The 23,709-nt window shown below is 35.4% G+C and overlaps 1 protein-coding gene across 1 annotated transcript in view; it reads right to left on the bottom strand.

Annotated features, from left to right (window-relative positions):
* LOC104508910 (dachshund homolog 1-like) overlaps window positions 1-23,709 on the bottom strand; it is a gene marked incomplete at its 5' end in the record, with an annotated part of 75,659 nt that overhangs the window by 5,106 nt on the left and 46,844 nt on the right. The window contains one exon of the mRNA XM_010150676.1: window positions 3,830-3,981. Coding sequence (XP_010148978.1) covers window positions 3,830-3,981 — 152 coding nt within the window. The remainder of the gene's footprint in view (window positions 1-3,829; window positions 3,982-23,709) is intronic.

The raw sequence follows: 23,709 nt of genomic DNA, 5'->3' as shown, positions 1-23,709 counted from the left end.
AACCTTAAAAGAACATTACTACTACTCAAGAATATTGCAGTATCATGAAAGGCTATGGCTGTAACATATTTTGGCATAATTGGGCCATGACTTAAAAAGGTGAACTTATGTGAGGGGCATGGAAACATCTTTAGCCTTTTCTCTAGCACCCACACAGCATTTTGTTGTGACCCACCTCCCATCACCCTTCATTCTTCCTGCAGCTGCACACAGACTTCCAGCATTTAATCTGGAAGAAATCAACAAATATACATTGGGAAGGAACAGACCTATCACTTAATTTAAGCTCTCTGGGGAAATTTATTTTCTCTTCCTTTTAGATGTGCAGTTATACATCTGAATTAGAAAATATGTGCCCATTCTCATTTCTTTATTTTATCTGTGCATTTGTTTAATTATATTTTGTTACAGTTTATTATTTGCATTTCAGCAGTCCCCAGTAAGAAATAAACATTGGTTATTCTGGGTACTGTATACTGTCATTATCTCCTTTTTAAATGTACATATAGCTAAATATAATATTTTTGTTTCAGTAAGTATTTATGGAGAAGTAAGAAAAACATATATATAATACACAAAAGGAAATAAACCAAACTAGCAGCCCCTGGTTATACTGACAGCAAATAGGCTTATCTTATATTTGCTTAAAATTAGTGATTAGAGGCTATCCATTTGACTTTAGTATGAGTGGAAGACACAGACTCGCTTGTGTTTACTGGTCAGTTTTAAAGGATGACTCAGACTTGTAAAATAGAAGTATGTAGAGTTAGGAACCAAGTTCAATCCTGCAAGATTTTAGCACATTTCATTTTCAAAAGTCAAAAGTATTGACAAAGTTTTGCCCACATACCCAAAAGCACTCTCCCCATGGCAAGGTTTAGGATCCTCCTTACCATAACAAAGGTCAAAATCAGAGCTCCTAGTGCCCATACAGTACCCTAATCCTGTTCTATTATAAACCAGAACAGGCTCTATGATGTCATTTGGAGGCACCCAAGGTCTGTATTACAAATCCTCCAGATCCTGCACCTCACACAACTGCACATACACAAGGGGATCACAGCACAGATGTCTACCATCACGTCCATGCACAATGGAGCAGCCAGAGGCTTGCCTATGTATTCATGTGACAATCATACCCCTAAAATATGGGCAACCTCCGCCATGACATATGGCAGGTCATGCATGCACCCCAGTCCCAAGACCTAATGAGGATGTACACTTCATTTCACAAGCCGACATATACCCTTTCTGTTAAAGGACACATCCGTATTTTCACCATGCATGACCCTGGAGAAAAAAAGAGCAGTGTTGACCAAAACCACTCACGGAGCCTTTGTCCAGATTTCTGTGATTTTCTCTTTCAAAAGCAACTAAGAACTGGAGGCCGGGAATGGACTGTAGGCCAGATGATTTTTTCCAGAAAGTTATGTCTGCACCATTGCTAGCATAGCTGCAAGAAGAGAATGGGGAGGGATCTTCCTGCTCCACCTCCCCTTCGAATCCACACCTCTTTACTGAAAGGGATGTAAAATTCATCTGAACCAAACGAGAGCAAAGAGGAATTTACCCAGTGACAAGAGTCCTTCTGCCTCATGTACTAAACGCATCATGAGTTCCATGTAGTGCTTATGTGTCTCTTACAAAAGTCAGAAATGATATTGCAAGCAGGGACCATAATACAGAATTGTCCCTTTCCACACATCCTGTTAATGAGTTCAAACTGGTAGTCAAAGACCTAAAACTCCTTTCTGCAACTGTCAGTATCACAGTATGTAATTCATTTGTGGGCCTGGGGTAGCCCTCTCTCATTGCAGTAATAGCTAAATATGGAAATTATTTTATATGGCATTGATTAGGGCAACTACCAATATTGCACATAGATTATTGTAATTAAAAGAATACTTAGCTTTACCTACACTTGCGGGATTTCATTTTTTTTAGTGAAGTGGTTTTCTAATGTTGTGCTGATAGAGGCTGAATAAGTGGGGGAAAAAATTCCTTGATAGTATATGAAAGGATTCCCAGAGATCTGTGGAAACCATATAATGCAATGTGGGGACACACTGAAAAAATCCATAAGGACTTATATTCCACCTGTTTACCATGATACATGATTTGTTGTGATATGAAACCTCAAGATAAGGAGCAGTAAGTACAAAATCACAATCAGAGGAGGCAGAAAGAAATCTCTGGGTGGTTTGTGGGTTTTTTTTTGGTTGGTGTTTTTTTTTAATGGTGTTACCTGTAATTTTAGCTCTTCACTCCAGATGAGATTAGGGTGTTGGTGTTTTTTTTTTTGGTTTTTTTTTTTTAGGGGGTAGGTGTGGTGTGGTCTGTGTTGGTTTTTTTTTTTAAAAAAGGCAATGACTGAATTTCACATTCACATTTTCTGTAAAATAAAACTGAATGCATCCATGGCAAATTAATCCTGGTCATTTATCCTGAAGTAGTGCTGCACTCTCATATTCAATCACAAGATTAGCTAACCTGTTGATGCTGAATGCTTTGCTCATTAGGTTGCTGTCTAGAGACATTGAGTGCACACATTTGTCAAAAAAATTACTAAGAACTTTCCTGTACATGCATGCACAACTAAAACATTACATACTCTAACTGTATTTCTTCCTTTAGAAAAAAATACATTCTTTACAGATTGCAGCAGATCTATTAGAAAAATGCTAACTGCTGTAGAATTACCTTGGCTTATGATTAAAATATTTAGGATCCTAACTCTCAGAACCACAAAACGAAATCACAAATACACTTTCAGACCAGGAAGATACAGCAATTATTAGATTTTTTTTCCGTATTTCATTAGTAGATCTGAAAATACCACCGAGTGGATCACATACTTTTCATGTAACAACTCTGAAGTGCCATAAACTTTAATGAGATTTCTTAAGAAAGTAAAGTGAGCAGGATTTGGCTCTACTCTGTGATAGCCTTTTCTAAATAGAAAACAAATGATTTTATGTATTCACAGGAACGAGGAAGGAAAATACCGTGACAAATACATAAGAAATTAGTATCTGCACAATTGAGGCTTATCTAGAATGAGTGTAATATGACTGCATGATTTCCTGCACTATCATTTTGCTTCTGCATACTGTTGCAGAAGTTGCATATGGGGAACACATGATCACTAAATTAGTGGACAAAAAAATTCTTCATTCTAATATGAAACACTATCATCTTGGCTCCAAGCTACGTGCCAGTGTATACCTTAAATAATATTTGAATCAGACTGCACTGTACACACAATAGACATCGTGACTACCGAATGGGAAATCTGCAGAAAATTTGGTAATACCCTTTGAAGTCTGTTCTTTGAAGACAGTACTTTAAGTGAAATGAGCTTATTTATAAAAGAAGTGCTTTTTGTGAATGCGTTTATGGGAGACACATTTCAAACAGCTTTAAATATCATTTCCACCTTGGCACTCCAGCAATTTAAAATAACTATTTATTAAAGAAACGTTTCTCTGCTTAGTAAATGAGATAAAGTTAAACAGTAAGATACATTTCATTAGCCTGTAATAAAAAGAGCATTTAAGACAAACGTTGTTAAACACACCAATGTAATTTTCATCGAATTCTCTGCTGTGGTTTAATATACAATCTGTATTTTTATGTACTGTATCTGACAGCTACTAAATTCATTTGTTTGCTGTGGTTCCTTTAAAGCCTAAATTACTAGAAAGTTTCAATAAATTAGTTGATCCAAATAATCTTATGAACTGATTAAGCTAGAATGTTTATATTAATTTAGACAAATCTGCAACTGGCTCCTCTCCATCCCTTTAAGCTGATCTACAGAAAGGCCTACCTGGATGTTAGTCAGAAGGGTCTCTATGGAGGACAATCCATCAGGGAATAGAAAAGGAGATGGAAAACCCGGAGGTAGTGGTTGCCCATGCCCAGTTAGAGAAAGTTTGTCAAGGCTGTCTCTTGCGGTTGGTGTGGAGAGCGGGGTCTCATCTGTATGTGATTGAAACAAAAATATAGAACAAGTTACGCTTGTCTGTTTTTATTAGACCTCAGTAATGGCTTCCCTAGTGGTTTCCAGAACATTTATTGCAAATTGGTTCCTGCTATCAGGAGAAAATGCTTTCTGCTGAATTTTCTTTAATGAAAAAGCTGTGGAGATACAACAAGATAACATTAATGAGTAACTTTATAAGCCTTTTAAATGCAGTCTCTAATGAGACTGAGTTTACAGTGCCATAGAATCTTTTTAAAACAAATATTATCTCACATATACTTGTGATAATATATTCAGGCTGACTTTATGGGCACCTTCCCAATTATCTCATTTTAGTTTGTGTTCTATTTGGATTGACAATAGAATATTTTCTAGCATGACATATATTTTATATACGAGAAGTATTTGAATGCGAAGCTTCCCATACAATTAACCCTTCCCGCTCTTAATGGTTTCACTTACAGCACAGAAGATTCTGCAACACCGGAAAAAACTACAGCTCCTCAATGCATTTTTAATGAAGAAAGTACACCTGATTCCCACAATTGAAACATGCTCTGAACAATACATGAAATTAACAGGATGGTTACAATCACTGGCCTAATTTTTTTAAGCACGGACATCTTCTAACAATTAGTGCTAAACTCCTTAGTGGGATCTTTGTAACAATCAGATCTGATCAGTTCTGACATCACAACTGAAAAAAACTCCCACAGTTTGAAGGCTTCTAAGATTAAAGTTTCACAGATAATCTGTGAATGGATTATAAAGTAAGCGGAAAACAAAACCCCACAACAACCCTCCACCCCCTCAATTAATAGAAACTTCAATACCCTGGGTTTTGGGGAGCTTTTTTGTTCTTTTTTTTTTTGGTAAACTTTTAGATGTATTTTTAGACTACTGTTGACATAGAAATTTAGGTCAATTTCTTTGCACTAGATATTAATCTGAATTCTTCAAAAGGAAAACTATCTATACATGTATATATAGATACATATATCTATACATATCCTTCTTACCAAGGGCGCAGTCATTAACTGACACATAATGATGTATCTCAATACAATACAAGGACATCAGAATGTACTCTTGGTATTATGCAGATCTCTGAACAGCTATTTGACTACTGAGGAGTTTGTCAGACTTGTTCTTTTCCATGTGAGCTTTGATCATTATAAAATATATGTATTTTAGGGTATTTTAATTTTTTTGTCTTTCTGCACTTTATTTAATTATAGTTTCAATAATAGTTGTATGTCTCTATTTATTCTATTATGTACATTAGGAATAGCATTATATGAAAATTCTGGTCCTAGTTGCCAGAAAGGGCTCTCTCTTTGACTGTGGTGCAGTATTTTCTGAAGTGGACATAGTCTAGGACCAGGGAAATTGAAATCTGCAGCAATGAAGGGTTAGAGTCTAGGTTTTGACAACCCCAGGACCAGAAAACTGTAACTCAAATTCCCAGTTCATTCCAATAGTCCCTGTCCATGGTTACTCCAGAAGGAATCAACCTCCATCAACCATGTTCAAGAGCACATTTCTTGCTCCACCTCCTCACCAGCTCTGTCATGCTGGTCAGTACATACAGTGCTAGAGTAAAAGCCCCACCCACTATGTGCCTCCACAGAAATACCCAAACAGACATCTGTTTCTGGGCTGGTCCCACTTAGCTCTTTCTACTGCCAGTGAAGAGAAGCAAACACCAGCCTAAAGGTACTAATCCACCTGAACTTCCACAGGCAGCTACTGCAGGAGGAGACAAATCTTCCTCTAGAAGTGTCTTTCCACTGTAAGAGAAGCCTAAGCCAACTGGCTCCGATGCAAAGATCTGCTTTTGGTGAGATCAGTCCTACCATGGAAGCTGTTCTTCCTACTTCACTGTGGCTCGGGCTGCAAGTAAGATCCTATTTGTCACAATCTGTGCCACAATCACTGCTTCTCACAAAATCATCCATTCAAAAGCTTACCAAGGTAAACTTTGTGAAAGGAATTGATGTTGACCAGGGAAAGCTTCAGCCCATTCAGACTCATAAAAATTTTTTCAGCTATATTTAAGTTTTCCAGTCATGTCACAAAGTGCTGAGAAAAACTGGCTGTAGATTACTGAACTATTTCCTATCTATCTTATTGAGATTCTAAGCAGGCTCTGAAAAACGTACTGTAGAGGTATCTTCTGTCCTCATGCTACCCCACAGCAACATGGATCTCTCGGTAGTCATTTTGTAATAGCATACAAAAATTTGGCCCTAAATATTCTTTTCTTCTCAACTTTTAAAATATTACAGAAATATTCACCACTTCATTAGAAAAAATAAATTATGTATTCCTGGGTATTGCAAACTAACCTACTATTCTCAGATCATCCTGCTACTTCATCTTCTCAAATCCTATTCTAGTATGAAAAATCATTACCAAATGTTTTCTTCCAAACTGCTGTCAGATTCGTTATGCTTTCATTAATCAAAAGAAACAACCCAAAACTTAAACAAAACTGGTCAGACAGTAGATTGATAAACACTACACAATATTACTGCATAGCTGAAAACTCTTTTTTCCCTCTGCTGCAAATATGGCTTTCCCAAACGATTCCTATCCAACATTAAGGAAAAAAAAAAATTACAAATCCTCTTCTGTATATAATACACAAACACTGAGTTTTTGGGCTAAAGACTTTCCATCAGTGGTTCCAGTGAAGGTGTTGGACTTGCACGGTATAACAAGAAAGACTCTAATCACTAGTATGCATGCTGGAGCTGATGCATGTAAATGAGAAAGTAAACGAAAAAAAAGACATAATTTTCCCCAAGGTTTATGAGAGAAATGGACCAGTGACCTCTCATACTTTCTAAGACAACTTAGAATCTACTAATATTCTAGGTCTCAAATTATCAAACTATTTTAAAATATACTACACAAAACTGTCCCACTTTAAAATTCCATTAGCCTTAATTCACTTTAAAAATTATGCTCCTCCATGCATGTGTTGAGTTACAGAAAGCTCCCAACACAGCTCTTGTAATAGAATTTAAACAAGGGATTACTTTTTTTACTCTAGTATTAGTTCAGAATTAAATCTGTGTTAAGTTTTCTATACTTTGTGCATGCTCAAAACATGTTGTGAAGTTTGCAAAGATTTCCCTAACAATGTGTGGCATGGTTTTGCAATAGGCAAAGTAACCCAAAGAAAGGTTAGAATGGTATGAACTCAAAGTAACATCCAAACTCTTATGTTACAATAAATAACAGAAACAAATTTACACTAAAGGGTAAGACTAGAGCGCTGAACTTACTGTGAACTTATTTTAATGAAACGTCAACTCAGAAAAATAGTCAGACTAATGTGACTTTGTTTTCTTGATGTCCCATGTGAAATAAACTTTGAGTGTGAGTATGTTTGAAACAGAGCAAATGTACATATCATACACAGGAAACATGGATATTTGTGGATGTGAGATAAGGGATGATTGAGGGAATCTTGAAAAAAATGCATTTTTAAGAAAAACCACACTGTAAACACAGCCAATTAAAACATAACCACATATCTTAGTAGCAAAATAATATGACTGTTCTCCATTAAAGCATTTAAAAATCTTCCATTCCTGCAGATGTCCTCTTTTCTCAATATGATAACTTTGTTTCCAAATAATCATTAGCCTAACATCTTTTAAACTCCTGCAAAGGAACTACTAATGTTCCTCTTAACCTACTAGCAAAGCATTGCTGTTAAAATTATAAGGCCTTGCAAGGAAACAAAGATTTGGCATTTTCAGTCTAAAAGCATGAAAGGAAGCATTCGAAGACAAGTCATGGCAAGAGGGTAAAGAGGGTCAATCTGCATCTCCAATGTTGGAGTTGGGAGCAGAACAGTGTAAAGAAAGGGGGGAAAAAAAATAAAGAACAAGGCAGAACAAAGAAATGTCCAGGCCTGCCTGGATTTGTGCTGGGAAATGAGTTGTTATAAATTAGCAAATAAACAAGGATAGGACAAGCTATTACCCAAGCCACTACAGTATCTGAGCAGAGATGAATATGTGCCTTGACATATGAACTAAATCACCATAACAGGCAAATCTGAATGCAACACGTATCTTTAAAATATTTGTAAATGTTACATCCACTCCATCCATTGTTCCTCAATTTCCAAAATTCACCTGTTTTTGTTCAACCCAGATTTTATCTGCAAACAGCAGCTGGTTTGGGCCAAACACAACGGACATTTTTCACTGTATTTGGTTTGTTGCCATTCTATTTTATTCTTTCACCAGATAACATGGAAACAGACATCCTGGAAGCTGTGACAGCTATTTAAACAATAATAGATGAATAGAGGTAGCCATTCTCTTGTCTTTGTTCCTAAAAGCAAGTAGGAGAAGTTCAGACCAGTCACCAATCAAACTGGAGAATATTGATATCACCAGGATTTGAAAGCAAGCGATAATAGCAGGCTCTACAATATACTATACAGATTACTGCCTTTCTGTAATCTTTTAATGTTTTTCGTAGTGCATGTTGATGTTGTTTTGTTCTCTGTAACATATTTCACATGCACTTGTTCCTAAAACAGGCTCATTCTTACCATTTGAATGATGAAAGAGGAGCATGTTTTCACTTTTTACTATCATAAATCTGGTGCATACATTTTTGTTGAAACATTCTATTCCATTTGGCTTAATATGATTTTAGTTTATATTACCAAACAGCCTTTAGTACAAAGTTTTACATTTCACCTTCCTCAGAGTTAGAGATTTCAGGTGTGATAAGCTCTTTTATTTTAATTAATCTGTAATTGTTGGCTTATATTAAAACAAAAGAACATGGGGTCCCATATCCTCAACTGAAATGTTTACCAACTTTAAGCAGATTCCAAAAAAAAAAAAAAAAAAAAAAAAGCCTCTTGCTCAATTCCCATATCATTTGGCTGCTTTATAGATTTGGTCATTCAAGATTCACCCTGCACATGACTAGGGGCAATGTGAGGTGACTGTGAAGGATGTTACGAACTGTAAAAGGAATGTACTGAAACTAATTTTTATAAAAACATTTCTTTTTTTTTCCCAATCTACATTTTATTTTCATCCTTTTACGCTAAAAACACTTCACCAGGACACCCAAATACTGTGAAATTAAAACATTTTCAACTGTGAGAACTGGAAATATGGGGAAAATATCAAATATTCAAATGGAATGACTCGCTGGATGTTGCTTCTGTAACATTCCGAAGAGGCTGGTGCTCTCACAGTTAACAGTACCGTTGTAAATGCTGTCCACTGAGTCCTATTTCTTGGCTTGGTATGTTTGCCTGAGGACTTTGGGAATAGTAACTCAACAATAATGAAATATGACTGAAAGATTAAAAGCTTACATGGAAAGGGCCACAGCTACTAAGAATATGTTTTTTGGATGTGTACATTGCACATGATGGCCTCACACCTGGTGCAGCCACATATATTTGTGTAAATAGGTCTTACAGAACTCATACATCTATATATCACTTCTGCCATTATGGACCATTTTTGTAAGTAGGATGGCTTCGAAATATGCACACCTTCACTTGATGTAAAGGACTACACAAGAATAAAAGTACGTAAGAACCCAGTTTTATCTGTTCGTTTTGGAGGTAGGTTTAGATACAGGACTTGCCCATCAACAGTTAAGACTCATGCTTACTGAAAATTCTGTCTGATTTTAACCACTGCGAATACAATATTCTAACTTGATGCTTGTCTTTTTTAGAAAAGAGATTTTCAATTCATACAGTTCCAGTATTTATTTAATCCTTTTAAAGAAAATGCAGTCCCTATAGATCATTCTTCACTGCCGCACAGGGTCACTGCACATACTGCAGTTGGAGTCATCTCCATAATGGCAAATTAGAGCCAGATGGAGAATCACCCCTTGAACACAAGACTAGGGACCTCTCTTTCTCCCAGGTTCAGTGATATCCTTTCTATGCTCATAGCTTGTGAGCTAATTTATCTATAAACACAAGGAAAAAACCCAGACTGTTGCTGGCTGGAATCGGGACATGGGGTTTTGGAAACAGGGATGACTTGACACTGTCACAGGGACTAATCAAGAAGCAAGGAAACACTAAGTTGAGAAAATAAGAAAGAAGGATAGCTCAAGGTGGCCAGAACTTTGGAAAGGGAACATAGGATTGGGATTATGTGGTGAAGGAGGGGAGAAAGAGTGCCCAGGAGCATGAAATTTATACTGACACAGCAAGAAACAAAACAGCCAAACTTGGTTTTTGGCATAGCGTATTTTGTAGAAACAATTCTTGCAGTTTTTCAACAACTGTAGTTCAGTGTAAATGAAACTTATAGCTGCCAATAGGGAATGTAAAAATAGGTTCTTTAAAGATCTCATGGTTTAGTTTTTTTAAGGAATTACTGGTATAACATGACTATAAACGAATGGCAAGAGTTGGCAAAATATATCCAAAAAGCAAAAATGTAATTAGTGGTGATGTTCCAGCTGTGAGAATTTCTTCAGGCTTTTTGGACTAGATCAAGTTGAGCTTATTCTTCATTTTACATGTCCCTAGGAGGGCCTCAGAGTCAATCAGTGCAACTTATCTAATTTTCTCTTTCAATAAAAGGATTATTTTAATAACCTTTATCTTATTTTGCAGCCAATTACTGATTAGGGATGGGTCAAGCAGTATTTGCTGATTTATTTATCCTAAGGATTTCACAATATTTCAGAATAAATTATTATTAATATTTTTAAACAAATATATTCTACCATACAATTGAATGTTAAAATGCCAGTGATATTTCAACTTTGTGTACTTTGGCATTATAACACATAATGCACAAGCCAAAATCACATGGTTTCTCTGTCCCCGTTAAAAAAATTATCCTGTTCAATCACAGACTTTTCACATAATTTTTTAAGATACATAGAACGGTTAAGAATACAAAAGAAATGGGATAGTCAGGAATGATTCTGCATGTATCTGGCAAGTCTAAAGTATAAATATCTTGAACACCTGACAGTAACTTGCATTAATTAACTCAACTATAAATTCCTAAAGATAAAGTGATGGTTAGAAAGGTACACTAAATATCTTTATTGCATTTTTTAACAAGATATTAGTATAAATACAAGGCACTATAATATTATAACCTGCAGATCTTGATTATGAGAACTATGTACATTATTTCTTTATTAAAGATCCTTATAAGCTAGTGGCAGGGATCGGATGCAGATTAAGGCCATCTGTGCTTTTGATGTTGAAAATAATATAAATCCATTTTGCTGGTCCATGTCAAAATGTCCCCATTAGTACTCTGCTAGCTCCACTCCATCAGCCAGGCATTACTGAGTGCAATGACGACCGTTGCTTGGCTTCATAGCAATTCTACAAGAGCTGCTTATATGTATATATGTATGTGAATAAAAATTGTATAAATGTGTCTCCCTACAGGTTCACAAGAGTCATCTGAACTATGATAGTGCTGAGGGGTGTCCATAATCATCTATGCAATAAAGGAATATCTGGTTAGGAAATCAAACCCCACCATTCATGATACTAGCTAGTTAATCTCCTTTCCTGCATTGGCTACAGAAGCTGGCTCCGTCACTTTGGTAGCCTGATCGTACATCTAGCTTTCCTAAATGTATGCAGAAACAAAGATCAAGCCAAGTAGTTTGAGTCTGAGTTAAATTCCTGATTAACATCAAACTTGAAACTAGGGATTGGACTTAAAGACTGCATAATTAATGTATAGTACACTAAACCTCACATTTTCAAAATTACGGACTTAAACATACGCATCCCAAACGATAAAAAACAATACACAAAGCAATACATGCACAGTATCCATACTTATTTTTGTGCTGCCTGTTCCTCTCTATACTTTAACCATCTTCTGTATGGCTACTACAAAATGCAGAGGAAAAACCAGTACAGAATGTAACAATTGCATTTTGCTACATTTTATTAGACCATTTCAAGTGCCACATGATTTGGATTAGTAATCCTCCGGACATGTTTCATGGTTGGTGAAAAACATCTATTATTTGGGGATTTAAGGTGATTTAAAAAATAAGGAATATCAATAATATTAGCATTTTTGTCATTGTCAGCTGAAGAAACATGACTCTTATTGTAAGCATAACAGTAGTAAGAAGGGAATTCTTGATAAGAGCACAGCTGGTAACTTGTAATTCTCTGAAGATGAAGGTTTTATGGTAATACCTGGAACTGTTTTTCTTGGTCTGTGTTCTGTTAATAATTCTAATATTCATTCTTTTCAGAGAAAAAAAAAAGTTAACATTTTTAAGAAGTCCATATCTAGCCATGTTGCAATTATGGAGGGCTAAGCATCAATGCTCCTGCTGCCTCGTCACATGGCCCATGTTCTCGGTAATCTGCTGACAGCATGAATCGGATGCCGAAACAGAAAATGAGTAGACGGTGATGTGTCTGTGCAACACTCATCAGCTGTCATTCATTCAGCAACACATAACTCGTCCCACTCTTGTCCCCAGAGTGCTGGCAATCAGAGGAGGTTGAGCAGGCATGCTTGGCACTTGGGGTAAAATGCCAGCACAGAAGTCAACAGTACTGTGTATCAGAAATAAGTATGTCAGAGAAGTTCAATAGAGAAGACAAAAGAGGTTTAAACACTTTGCTTTTATGGAAGCTTATACTGGTCATCTGTCCCAGCAGAAAAATATTTATCTGGTCAGAATTTGTAAAACTGGATCTTTTGATTAATGTGCTTTGTTTAACTGAATATTCATACAGAAAACTGTCATGTTTCTTCTTAAAATAACATGAGAAAATATATTTTATATAGATATATAACATGTTCAGCTACAGTGAACCCAATATTTTTAAAACATGTATACTTCTATTCACTTCACTTTCCTGTGAGATCCCATTAATGTCCCTGTTTCTAATAACTTCTTTCATAAAAAGGATACTATCAAATACCTCTAATATTCAGACTGACAATATATTAATTAGACCACTGAATAAGATGACCAGGCTAAAAATGCATAGTAAGACAGAAACATACTAAGAAAGCCTGTTCCCGAGCTTTCTCACTGCCAAAATTCCTGCCTCGGATGTATTAGTGCATCCCTTTCAGAGCTAAAAATGACAATAAAGTAAAAAAATCGAGAGTCAGATGGACTCATCCAACACAGCTGTATAGGTAATAGGGTAATAGGTTCAGGAATTCTTGAATATTCTTCTCAGAGGTTAAGATAACAGGTGTTTTATCATTAATAGTTCAATAACATCTAGTCTTTGCTTAAGGACCCAAATGGTAATACACACTTTTTACAGAAATACGTGTTCTAGTACCTCCAAGATCTTAACTCTTCTCACAGCTAATACAGTAATTGTTTCTGAAAACAAAAGGATGCGAAATACCCCATTTTGACAAATTCTTATCAGGAAGGGTACAAAATGAGTCAGCTGTTTTAGTACCATGAAGCAGTGTAGCACAGAGGATTCCTTAGTTTTGGGGCTAAAAAACCCCATACTTGCATAAGAGACTCATTATATTTAACTCACTTTTTAAAATGACTGCACAACATTTCTTTTAACAAATATAATAAATGTCCTTAATGTGTCTATCTATGGAATGGTTCCAGTACTCAGATGCAAATGTTGTAGACAATAATTGATGTACACATTTTGGATTATATGGTTATGATATCCTAATAGAAATTTGGCTGTCTGCCTATGGGAATTCAATATGAATTTCATAGTTTATAGCATCAGAAACAGTGCTTTACAATATTATAGCCACATTTCTCAACCCATTGCCTATAGATTATATCCTAATATCTGATTTTCACAGAAATCCATAATAATAAACAAACCAAAATCCCTAAACCCCAGAGTGCTCAGAAACAAAATTCAGAATGAAAAGGCAAGCATTTTTACATCTGATATGATTCCTCTTGCAATTCATTCATCAAACATCTGCAACAAGCTGCCAGAATGTGTCCATTAGTGAGATTTCTATGGCATTCACTAGCTTGATGCTCACTGATAGAATAATGTAGAAGTTTTACCTCTCGCGTTTTCTGCTCCATTTGAGGCATCCACTTTAAAGTGAGATTTGGCCTGCATATGTCTTCATGTCTTGGAATATGTAATTTATGCTAATATATCAGAATACATATTAGAGAAGACCAAAAAATATACCGTGTTTATTTATACATTATGGGTCACATTCAGCACTGATTTAAGAAGATAAAAAATAGCCTGGAGTCATCATTTAACCTGGGTTGGTTTGGTTTACATTAAACAGAGAATATAAAGGTACCTTGCACAGCAAACATACCATATACTTGCTGGTAAACTAAAATCTTTCTCAGGATACAGCTTAAAGCCTTCATTCAAATTAAATAATGCATTCAGCTTTCTATCTAAATGCTATCACAATATCAAGGAAATACGCATAGTAACTTCATTACAGGGACAGATCTTTTTACTAATTCTGTTGTACATCAAAATTTCTGTAAATGTTTCAATGTTTATGGCAATAAGGTATTTGAAAAAAATATTTATTTCATTCCTTAAGCAATTATAAATGCTACGCAACAGAAACAAAATGCAGATGCTGAGTGGTTCAAATGCTCTCTACTACGTCATGGTAATGTATGTGATAACTGTACGTAAACAAAACAGGAATCAAAAAATCTTTTCCATTATGGTACTGTGGAAACAGATACTGCCTAAACAAACTGATACAAATCACACAAGCTTTATCAACTGAACCTGATGAGCTCATTACATATTTAAGGATAATAGTTCATTCTGTATCCTGATAGTAGGTGGGCTTTTAGCACACCCAGAAAAAGTGGAGGAGCCGCATCAGGACATGACTGCCCGTGTGTGTTTTTATGAAATGTTGCACCCAGAAGGCTGAGAAGGGCAAGTCACAGCAACTTTAGTGATTTTTCTTCAGTTTTTGAAAGGAAGTCAGTGCTACTAACGAAGGCTGTTCTTCTACCATGTTTCAGTATCATTCAACGGGGTCAAAAACTAAAATCTAAATTTTTCTTTAATTATTTTCAGAATCGCTTTCCTCTGTCTTCCCTTTGTCCGATCTTTTATGTAACTCAGCATATTCTACTGCTTTCTACAATCACAACAATTTGTTTCAGTAGTGTCCTTGCTTTCCAAGATATGAAAAAAAAATTAGTCTGCTTGTTGAAATTTCAAGTCTAACTAAAAACCAGAGGAGAAAAAGTACAGTTATAGTAAAGGAAAAGATTGTGACAGAAATCCGAAGGGACAAAACAGCCTAAATACTCTCCCTATTTGCAAAAATAAAATAGATCTTGACTTCTTTTCAGCTTATTCATTTTTACATGTAAAACTGAAAACAAGATCTAAATCATTATCAAAACAGATAAAAATGAGGAAGACAAATGTTTTAAAATGTGTCTAATTTACTCTCCATTTTCTTATATTTTGGCATAATCATAATTAGAACGGTCCTGATCTGAATTTTGATTTATTTATTTTTTAAGTATAAATAATTCAAACTAATATGGTTATGTTTACATGGGAATGTGTAGGAAGGTGCAACATTAGGTCCAGTTTGAAATATAATGAGTATTTTCCTATGCTACTTTACTACCACTTTGGCCTATAGAAGAAGACACACCATTTTCAGTGTGGAAAGTAAATGAGGATTTGTTGAATACCAAAGCAACAGACATCTTAGACATCAAAAGAGCAGAGCTTCAGCTGCCACAGATCTTTTTGGTTTCTTAGAGGAAGTAAAATTGAGTCAATGATCTAATCCTGTGCTCAATCTCAATCCCCCAAAAGATTTGGAGTACAGAAGCTATTTCTAAATGCAGGACTTGCCTCAAAATTCTTACACAGTGTTAAATTTGTGTTTCAGGTTAAGAGCAGGAGGGGAAAAAAAAAACAAACCAAAACAACCAACCAACCAAAACCCCTCCACAAAACAAAACAGAAAAACCACAAGAGATCACATTCAGGGAAACTTTGCTTTAACCCTATCACTATTTTGGCTGCTCTGTCTTTGTACAGCATTAAGGGTGGTATTTTACAGTCCCATTATACAGCAGATGTTAAATGCAAAGTAAAATAGTAAGTTGTAAATGATTGATGATCCTCTTTACTACTTCAAAATAAACTCTGATTATTTATATAGTTTTGGACACTTCTTGAAAGCATCATATTAAACCTAAACAATTGATCCATTTTTCAATGGGTTTTGTATGTAATGTATTATGTATGTTTTTACATTCTTCTGTGTAAAAGGCCCTGGTGTATGAGAAATGTTTAGAGTTTTAGATGCTCCACCCAGTCCATATGGTAGGTTTGCTCTGTGTGTAAGACCTACCTTTTTCCACCAGGTCCATATGGCAGGCTTAAGCTAGCCAGGGCCTTCTATCCTCCACAGGGGCCATATGGCAAAGAGAGCTCGGTGAACACTCATTTACCTTGTATTAATATTTTACGTGTCTCTAGCACATACATATAAACTTGTACACAGTGATCAGATTGGGTACAAAAGACTTAGGTCTTGAAAATACAGGCACATAATCAATACACCTATGACAATATGAAATGTGGATTCTGGTTTTTCCTGTTATATTTAAAAACTGAAAAATCAAATGAGTAATTTATCAGATTATTCTATAAACTCATCTGATGGTATGAAACATTTTGACAAAGTATTGTTTAATTATGCTAGCAAACTGGTAGATGTGATTAAACAGTTCAGTATTACTTTTTAATATTACAAGAACAGAACCAAATACCTTGAATCCAGCCACTACCAAAGTGTGCATACTATAGACAGTGAGAATACTTGTTTCAGTATTTATCTCTGTGCTGCCCTACTAATAGCAGGTTTTGAGCATGTTACTGCTCTATTACTGTATTTAAACAAAGTGGCAATAAACCAGAGAAACAATAATTTCATACAGATAGTAAATCATACGCAGAGAGAGAACTGTTTACAAGTCACATATAAATAAGTTACTATTTCCTGTAGACACATACCTCTACACTTACTACTGGAGTAAAAGGAAGAAACTGTTATCTGAGAGCCATAGTATCTTCCCTCTACTGTCTGTACATTTCCTGTACTGGTAGAACCAGATGCAGGCCTACAACATGAGTAAAACAGTTGCACCGGGTTGGATGATTAAGAACATGGATTTAAAATCAACTAAAAAAAAAAAAATTAAAAAAAAAAAATTGTGACTTTAAATTGTAATCCATATTTTCAAAGTAATTACTCTAAAATTGATACATTGTTACAGTGTTTACAACTCAATCCAAAGCTTTGCTGTAATTCTGAAGTAATTTAGGAACTCTCAGCATTTTATTTATACAGGAGAGATGGAAGTAATTTGTAACATGTTTATGAAAGTTTTATTGCACCTACAAGCTGATTTACGAAACGGAACAATATTCCCCAGTAGTAGGAATTTTACAAACAACTTTTACTTATTTGAAACTCAGAACACTATGAAATGTAAAAATCATAATATATTGCTTTTATTCACAGGATTTATTGTGCTTTCATCTGGTTTCCTCTTTTCTCAGTTCATGTAAATAGCCCCCATGTTGTCATATGAATATTCAGATATCTCAGAGAACTATCAGTGTTGAAAATAAATAGCATACAGAATTCAGAACAAGTATGCATGTACATGCATAGTTTATTTTTGTACATAGCATTTATACTTTTTTCTGCAAACAATCAATAAAATATGGAAGAGTTTTCCGCAAGGAACCTATCTCCTAATTTCAAAGGAGCCAAGTAACTATAAGAATTTTATGAAACCATGAGTATTTTATTAAAGAATAAAAAAGGCTAAATGCTATGCTCATGCCTCTTCCTCCTATCTTCCTGATTTTGAACATACCCAAACACAGCTAAATCACTGGGAAAAAAGCTTTATTAATTTCAGAGTTTAAGAAACATGACCCCAAAATCTTTGCCTCTAACTTCCATTGTCGAAAATGCATATTATATATCTTTAGTATTCATTTATCCCCTTTGTTTCAGTTGTTCTTTTTTGATATATTCTATATATATTGCCTTTTGCATGTTCTGCTTCTGTTTCCAATTTACAATGTATAGGCACAAACTTTTAATTCCGAATTTTGAAGGATTTATCTATATGTAATAATTGCTTGTTAAAATACACATAGAGAAATCACTTTGTGATTTGTGGGGTTTACAGAGTGCTTAAAAGAGGAGAAGGGTAGAATCCCTCTGCCTGGGGAAGCAGTAGTCTCTAAATAAGGGCCTAAATTCTGCATACAACAAAGAAAAGGTCGGTGCTTATCAGATGCAGCTGATGGTGCCAAAACTTTAGCAGCTAGATTCTCCCTCTTGAGGCTTTCACCTGCATCTTCATTTCATGAATCATGCAAAGAACTACGAGGACTACTTGAGAAGTCTGTGTTTCAACAACATAGAACCCACTATATAACTTGGAATAGAATAAAAGATACCTAGATAGATAGATAGATAGATAGATAGATCAAATACTTACTTGTGTAATGCAATATAGAGATGGAGAATCTAGTCATGACTAAAATTATCAGTACACTGTTTAAGATCCTTGTCATGTTAGAAGAGCCCACAATTTTAAACACCCTCTTATAAAAATATAAACCACAATTTGATGCTTTGTACTTTCTCACTGAGTAATCAGTTTTCTCTTTGGGGAGCACATATTAAATTAATTGAGCATTTCAATTACATCCTTTATACATACATACATACATACATATAAAGAAGGAATAGATATGATCCTGACTTCATAAATATCATTTGGTGGGATTTTGTTAAAGTTTAGAGGTATAGATTTGTATTTGAAATCCTCTGAAGGTTACAGGGTGAAACCTTCCAACAATATCTCCAAGTCTTCAGGGACCAAATCCCATTATGTGGAGTTCAGTGAAGAGGGTAAACACTACCATAAAGAAATACAAATTGCACATATTTCCCATTTAGCCAGTGTCACAAAAGTTCACCATTTAGAATTCTAACCAGTTAGGACTTATTCTTGGAGGTCAAGTACCTTGTGAACCTTGTCATCTCACTGATGACATCATATCCCATCCATCAATTCTTTCAGGAGCACACTTGCCACCTGCTCAGCACGCTATAATAACTTATTAGACATATTCACAGGGTAACAATCTGTACAATGACACTGTTATCTTAATGCTGGCACACAGAGAGATAGCAGCCATCGTTTCCCTGTCACAGCACAATTATTCTACCTTCCAACTTTAAAAGGGAAGTTACTTGGATTTTTAACTTATTAAATCACATGGAAACAATGAATTCTCATCAGAAATGTATTTTTGGTGGGTTTTTTGACCATGAACTGATAAATAAAGACTACAGAACTAAGTTCATTTTGATATAAATATATTGTACCTTGAAAGTTTTTGTAGTCATGCTCATTCTTAGTGTGCAAAATAAATAAACAAACATACAATATAATCAGTTACATGCAAACAATAGCACTGAAATACAACCTATTTTTTGCAAACGTATTAACACTCTAAAAGTAATACTTATTATTTCTCTGTCTTAAACATCTCTTCTTTCTAACAGCAGTTAACTAGGTAGAAATAAAATATGCAGCCAAAGTGCTCATATCAAGCATTAAGATTTTTTGGAATCTAAAAGCAATGTGACTTTTCATAGATGCCTATATATTTTTGCAGCTTTTGTACAGCACGTTAATATTGAACATGGTTAGCACAGCTGCTGTCACACCACTTATGACTTAATAAAAGTCCACTATAACTCTCCCTCGACCTCAAAAAATATTTTCAGAAAAAGGGCAATATTTATTTTGCATTACACAGAACTCATCCTCTGTTCCTTCCTTTGGCTCGTCATTTATTCCAGCTTACACTGTGATCAACATTGTACTAAAATAAAGTCAAGTACAACAGCCGCTCTCTGCCCATCAAAACTCACAGACGTCTGCCAAGCATTTGTAACAGCTGGTGTTACATTAATTAGTTTAAACTATTTATTTCATCCATCTCCAGAGCAGATTGAGCAAAAACATTAGAGATTATTCTAGCATCTGTAAGTGCCCTGCAAACATTAACCAACCAAAGTTAGAATATTAGTCATTAACTTACAGTATATGTGATTTAAGATTCTATACATTTATTGAAGATTAAAAAAGAAAATTCTGCAGTTTAGCATAGCTCTAGTAAGTTTTCTTTGATTGCCTTCTTAAAAATCTGAGTTTTAAACTTATATAAGACTTTGTGACCATAAAGTTTCTTTAAAAACAAAAAAATTTATAACTAGAAAGCTATTATAATTCCTGGCAGCATGGACCATTAAACAATATATGACAGGGACTGGGTGACTCAGTGGATTAGTCAGAGTTTTATGTCCACTGTTGGAATCCAGCCCTAAATACGGTGATCAAAACAGTGTTATCAAACGGTTGTAAAAATCTCAATTAAAATCACTCCTATAGCCTCTACTAAGTTTTTAGTGGACAACATGATAGATCTTTTGCTATTGACAGAGTTCTCACAACTATCTTTTTTCTTTTAATAGGCTGAGAATGGATGCTGGCAAAAGAATGTTGATTAAAAGAGGTCCTAATGCCGCACTCCCTCCTCAAATGGCTCAGGCACAGAAGCCAACACAAGGATGGCAGGAGTAGGCTCACAGCCACTGTCTGTGGGCTCACCTCCATCAAAAATAAAAAACTTCCAACATTGCTCAATGAAATACTTAACGGGAGAATACTTATTTTAGTGCTGAGGGCTCAAAAAGGTAATCAAAGTCCTGTGCAAATGCCTGAAAGTTAACTCCTTCCTCAAAGAACTCAGCTGTAAATAAGCACAAAGGAAACAGAGGCACAGTGAGGTGAAGTGCTTTGCCCAAAGTCACACACCAGTGACACAGAGTCATTGGCAAAGCCTGAAACACAATCAAAGTCTCCTGTCTCTCACCTAATCCAGAAACATTGCTCTGTGAGGATTCCCAAAACAACATCAAAATCCAAGAGCTCACACGCAGAATAAAATAGGAGTTAAGCAGGTTTATCAGTGTATGATGCTGAGTAGAATCAGACTCTTATACAATAATGTCCTCAAATCTGACTAGATTTCTTTTTCAGTATTATACCATAAAACTATAACAGTAGTAATAATGATAAGAAATATAACAATTACAATAATAAAAAATCCCAGCTATATTAATAGCAATACTAATAATAATAATTCAATTACTGATATTAGTATCAGAATGTATTAAATGCAGTTAAAAATAATAATTTAACAGTTTAGAAAGTTATACCAACCATCAAAATATTTGTATTTACAAACAAAACCAATTCAGATTCAGTTTCAGTACCTGAACCATAAAGTGAGAAAAGCAACCTGACATTTACATTCAGCTAAAATATATATCCTGATTCTTTGTTATTCCAGTCCTTTAAAGTTCTGACTGTCTTGTTATGGCTTGCTACAGCCATGCAGAAATGAGTGTAAATGATGGAAAGTGAAGAAAAAACTATCAGCTATTTTCACCTTTCAACCCTGTCCCATGTCTGAAAAACAAGATTTTTTCTCTTTGCTTTATTAATTTCACATCTTTTTCTCTGTCTCCATATATGTATGTGTATGCATACATGCATGTATGTCTCTATGTATATATTCAAGATACTTACTGCATTTTTTTTCTGCCCACTGCACAGTGGTTCCTCTTACTTATTCCACCAGCCAAAAAGGCAGGCGCACAGTTAATGCCAAACTTGCTTCAGACCATGCAAGAGAAAGTGCCAAAGCATATATAAGAATGGCCTCCTCAAACAATACTAATAGCTCTTTTTCACGCTTACTCTTTATTGGCCTCGACAGACAGCAAGAGCCAGACACTCTTTTCTATTCTTAGGCTCCCAGAATTTATAACATGCTACATCTGCCACATATCTGTTAGGTTACATGGGTACTGCTATTCAATTATCCATTTTTATTTTTATTTTTAGTACAAGGATGGTTATTGAAATAACTTGTTGGACAGCCTGTTCTTAGAAGACAAAAAAACAAGGCAATCACAAAACTTCTGATCAAATGAGACAGTGCTCTGACTTAAATCCTGTCTCAGAAAAAAAAAAAAAAAATCTATATGTATATCCCCAGTGCATTCTACTTCTAAAAAAATCATTTCAAAAAAGTATACTGAATCTCCCCACAGAACACAGAACATTTGATCGTTTAACTAATGACTTCTAAATGATTCATTAAAAAAGCCTGCTTTAACCAATGTTCTTAACTAATACTGACCGCCAGGTTCTGTTTTCATTTACACCACAATTGGTGCGTAAACAAAGGCAGCAGGGGCCCTCGAAGAGATATTCTGCTCAACTCCCCCTTCAAATTCAAGTAGTGCATGCGTTAGAAACACTCTCTGTGTAATATATTTCTTGCATGCTCGTTTTTTTAGTTAGCATTGCATGCTCAGTTTTTAGTTTCTAAACACAAGCCCAAGGGAGTCATGTACATTCAACAGAAAAGTGTTAACATGTCCCCAGTTCAGTATTCTGCTTTACCTCTTGCAGTGATGAGTTTAAATGTATGAAAGCTACAGGCCAATTTAGATTTTTTTTTTCCTCCTATTTCTTTTTCCTTGTAAAATTCCTCTTTATGCAATAGGAAAGTTAATAGCTAAACTTTGTTACAGAACCCTTTGTTCTTGCTGAAGTCACTTTGCTTGTCTCTCCTACTGTAAGGACACCAAATCCTAAAAGCTGGCAAGAATGCATATGTTTATTTCACCATTGCTCTGCAATTACTGAATGCCACTTAATTATAGCAACAGATGCTCGAGTGTAGGAACCAGAAAAATCAAACGCCTCATTTCCAGGTTATTTTTTTCCATTGCTTCTGCCAACAGCAGATGTGTGAGCCCCTTGTGCTCTGGCGTAAATACTTATCAAATCCTAACAGGTCACCTATGTCACAAACAACATTTCAGATGCAACTGTTTCACCTGATAATAGGCTCTGAAAATAAAACTGTGAGCTGTAAATACAATGTATTCGGAATGAAATGCCATAATGTGAAATTGCTTTTTCTCCAGCTACAACAGAAGTCCTTGACAGTTTTTGGCAGTGATAAATCACCCTCCCATTAATTGTCTCCTCTCTCATTGTGAGGTGAGCTGCTAAAAGGGGCAGTCAACAAAAATGACTTAAAGGACAAATTTTGGCAAAAAGACAATGAAGAAATCTGTCATTGCTAAGCCTCCAGTAAACTGTCATGAAACAATCAAAATATATGTAGCTGAAGTGTTTATGTCTTTGTTAGAAAGGTTATAGGATGATAAGTTTATAGTTAAAACAGGAAGCTCAGGGGAACGGAAGTTGCAGGTCCTTGGGGCGCCATTTCTCTCCATGTTCTTTAAAATTGTATGTAAATCCTATTAGGCTTCAGTTTACACAGTATTCGCTGGTCTTACCGACGTTATTTTCTGACTATTCTGGCCCCCTCACTCCAGACAACAGGAGGTCCCTGTGAAGGCATGGTGGAGGGCAGCTACAATAATTCTTGCACCCAGTTTGAAGCGCCCTCCTTTTCAGTGATTTAAGCCAGAGAAGAAGACACTTAGCACCTCACAGAAGCTGACCCTTCTTTCTAGCCCCTCCATCTCCTGGTGTTAATCACTGAGAAAGGCCCTCTCATCGAATGG

This window comes from Eurypyga helias, unplaced genomic scaffold (assembly GCF_000690775.1).
Source record: "Eurypyga helias isolate BGI_N326 unplaced genomic scaffold, ASM69077v1 scaffold20534, whole genome shotgun sequence".
NCBI lineage: Eukaryota > Metazoa > Chordata > Aves > Eurypygiformes > Eurypygidae > Eurypyga > Eurypyga helias.
Note: the sequence above shows the minus strand (reverse complement) of the source record. Positions and strands in the feature narration are given on the sequence as shown.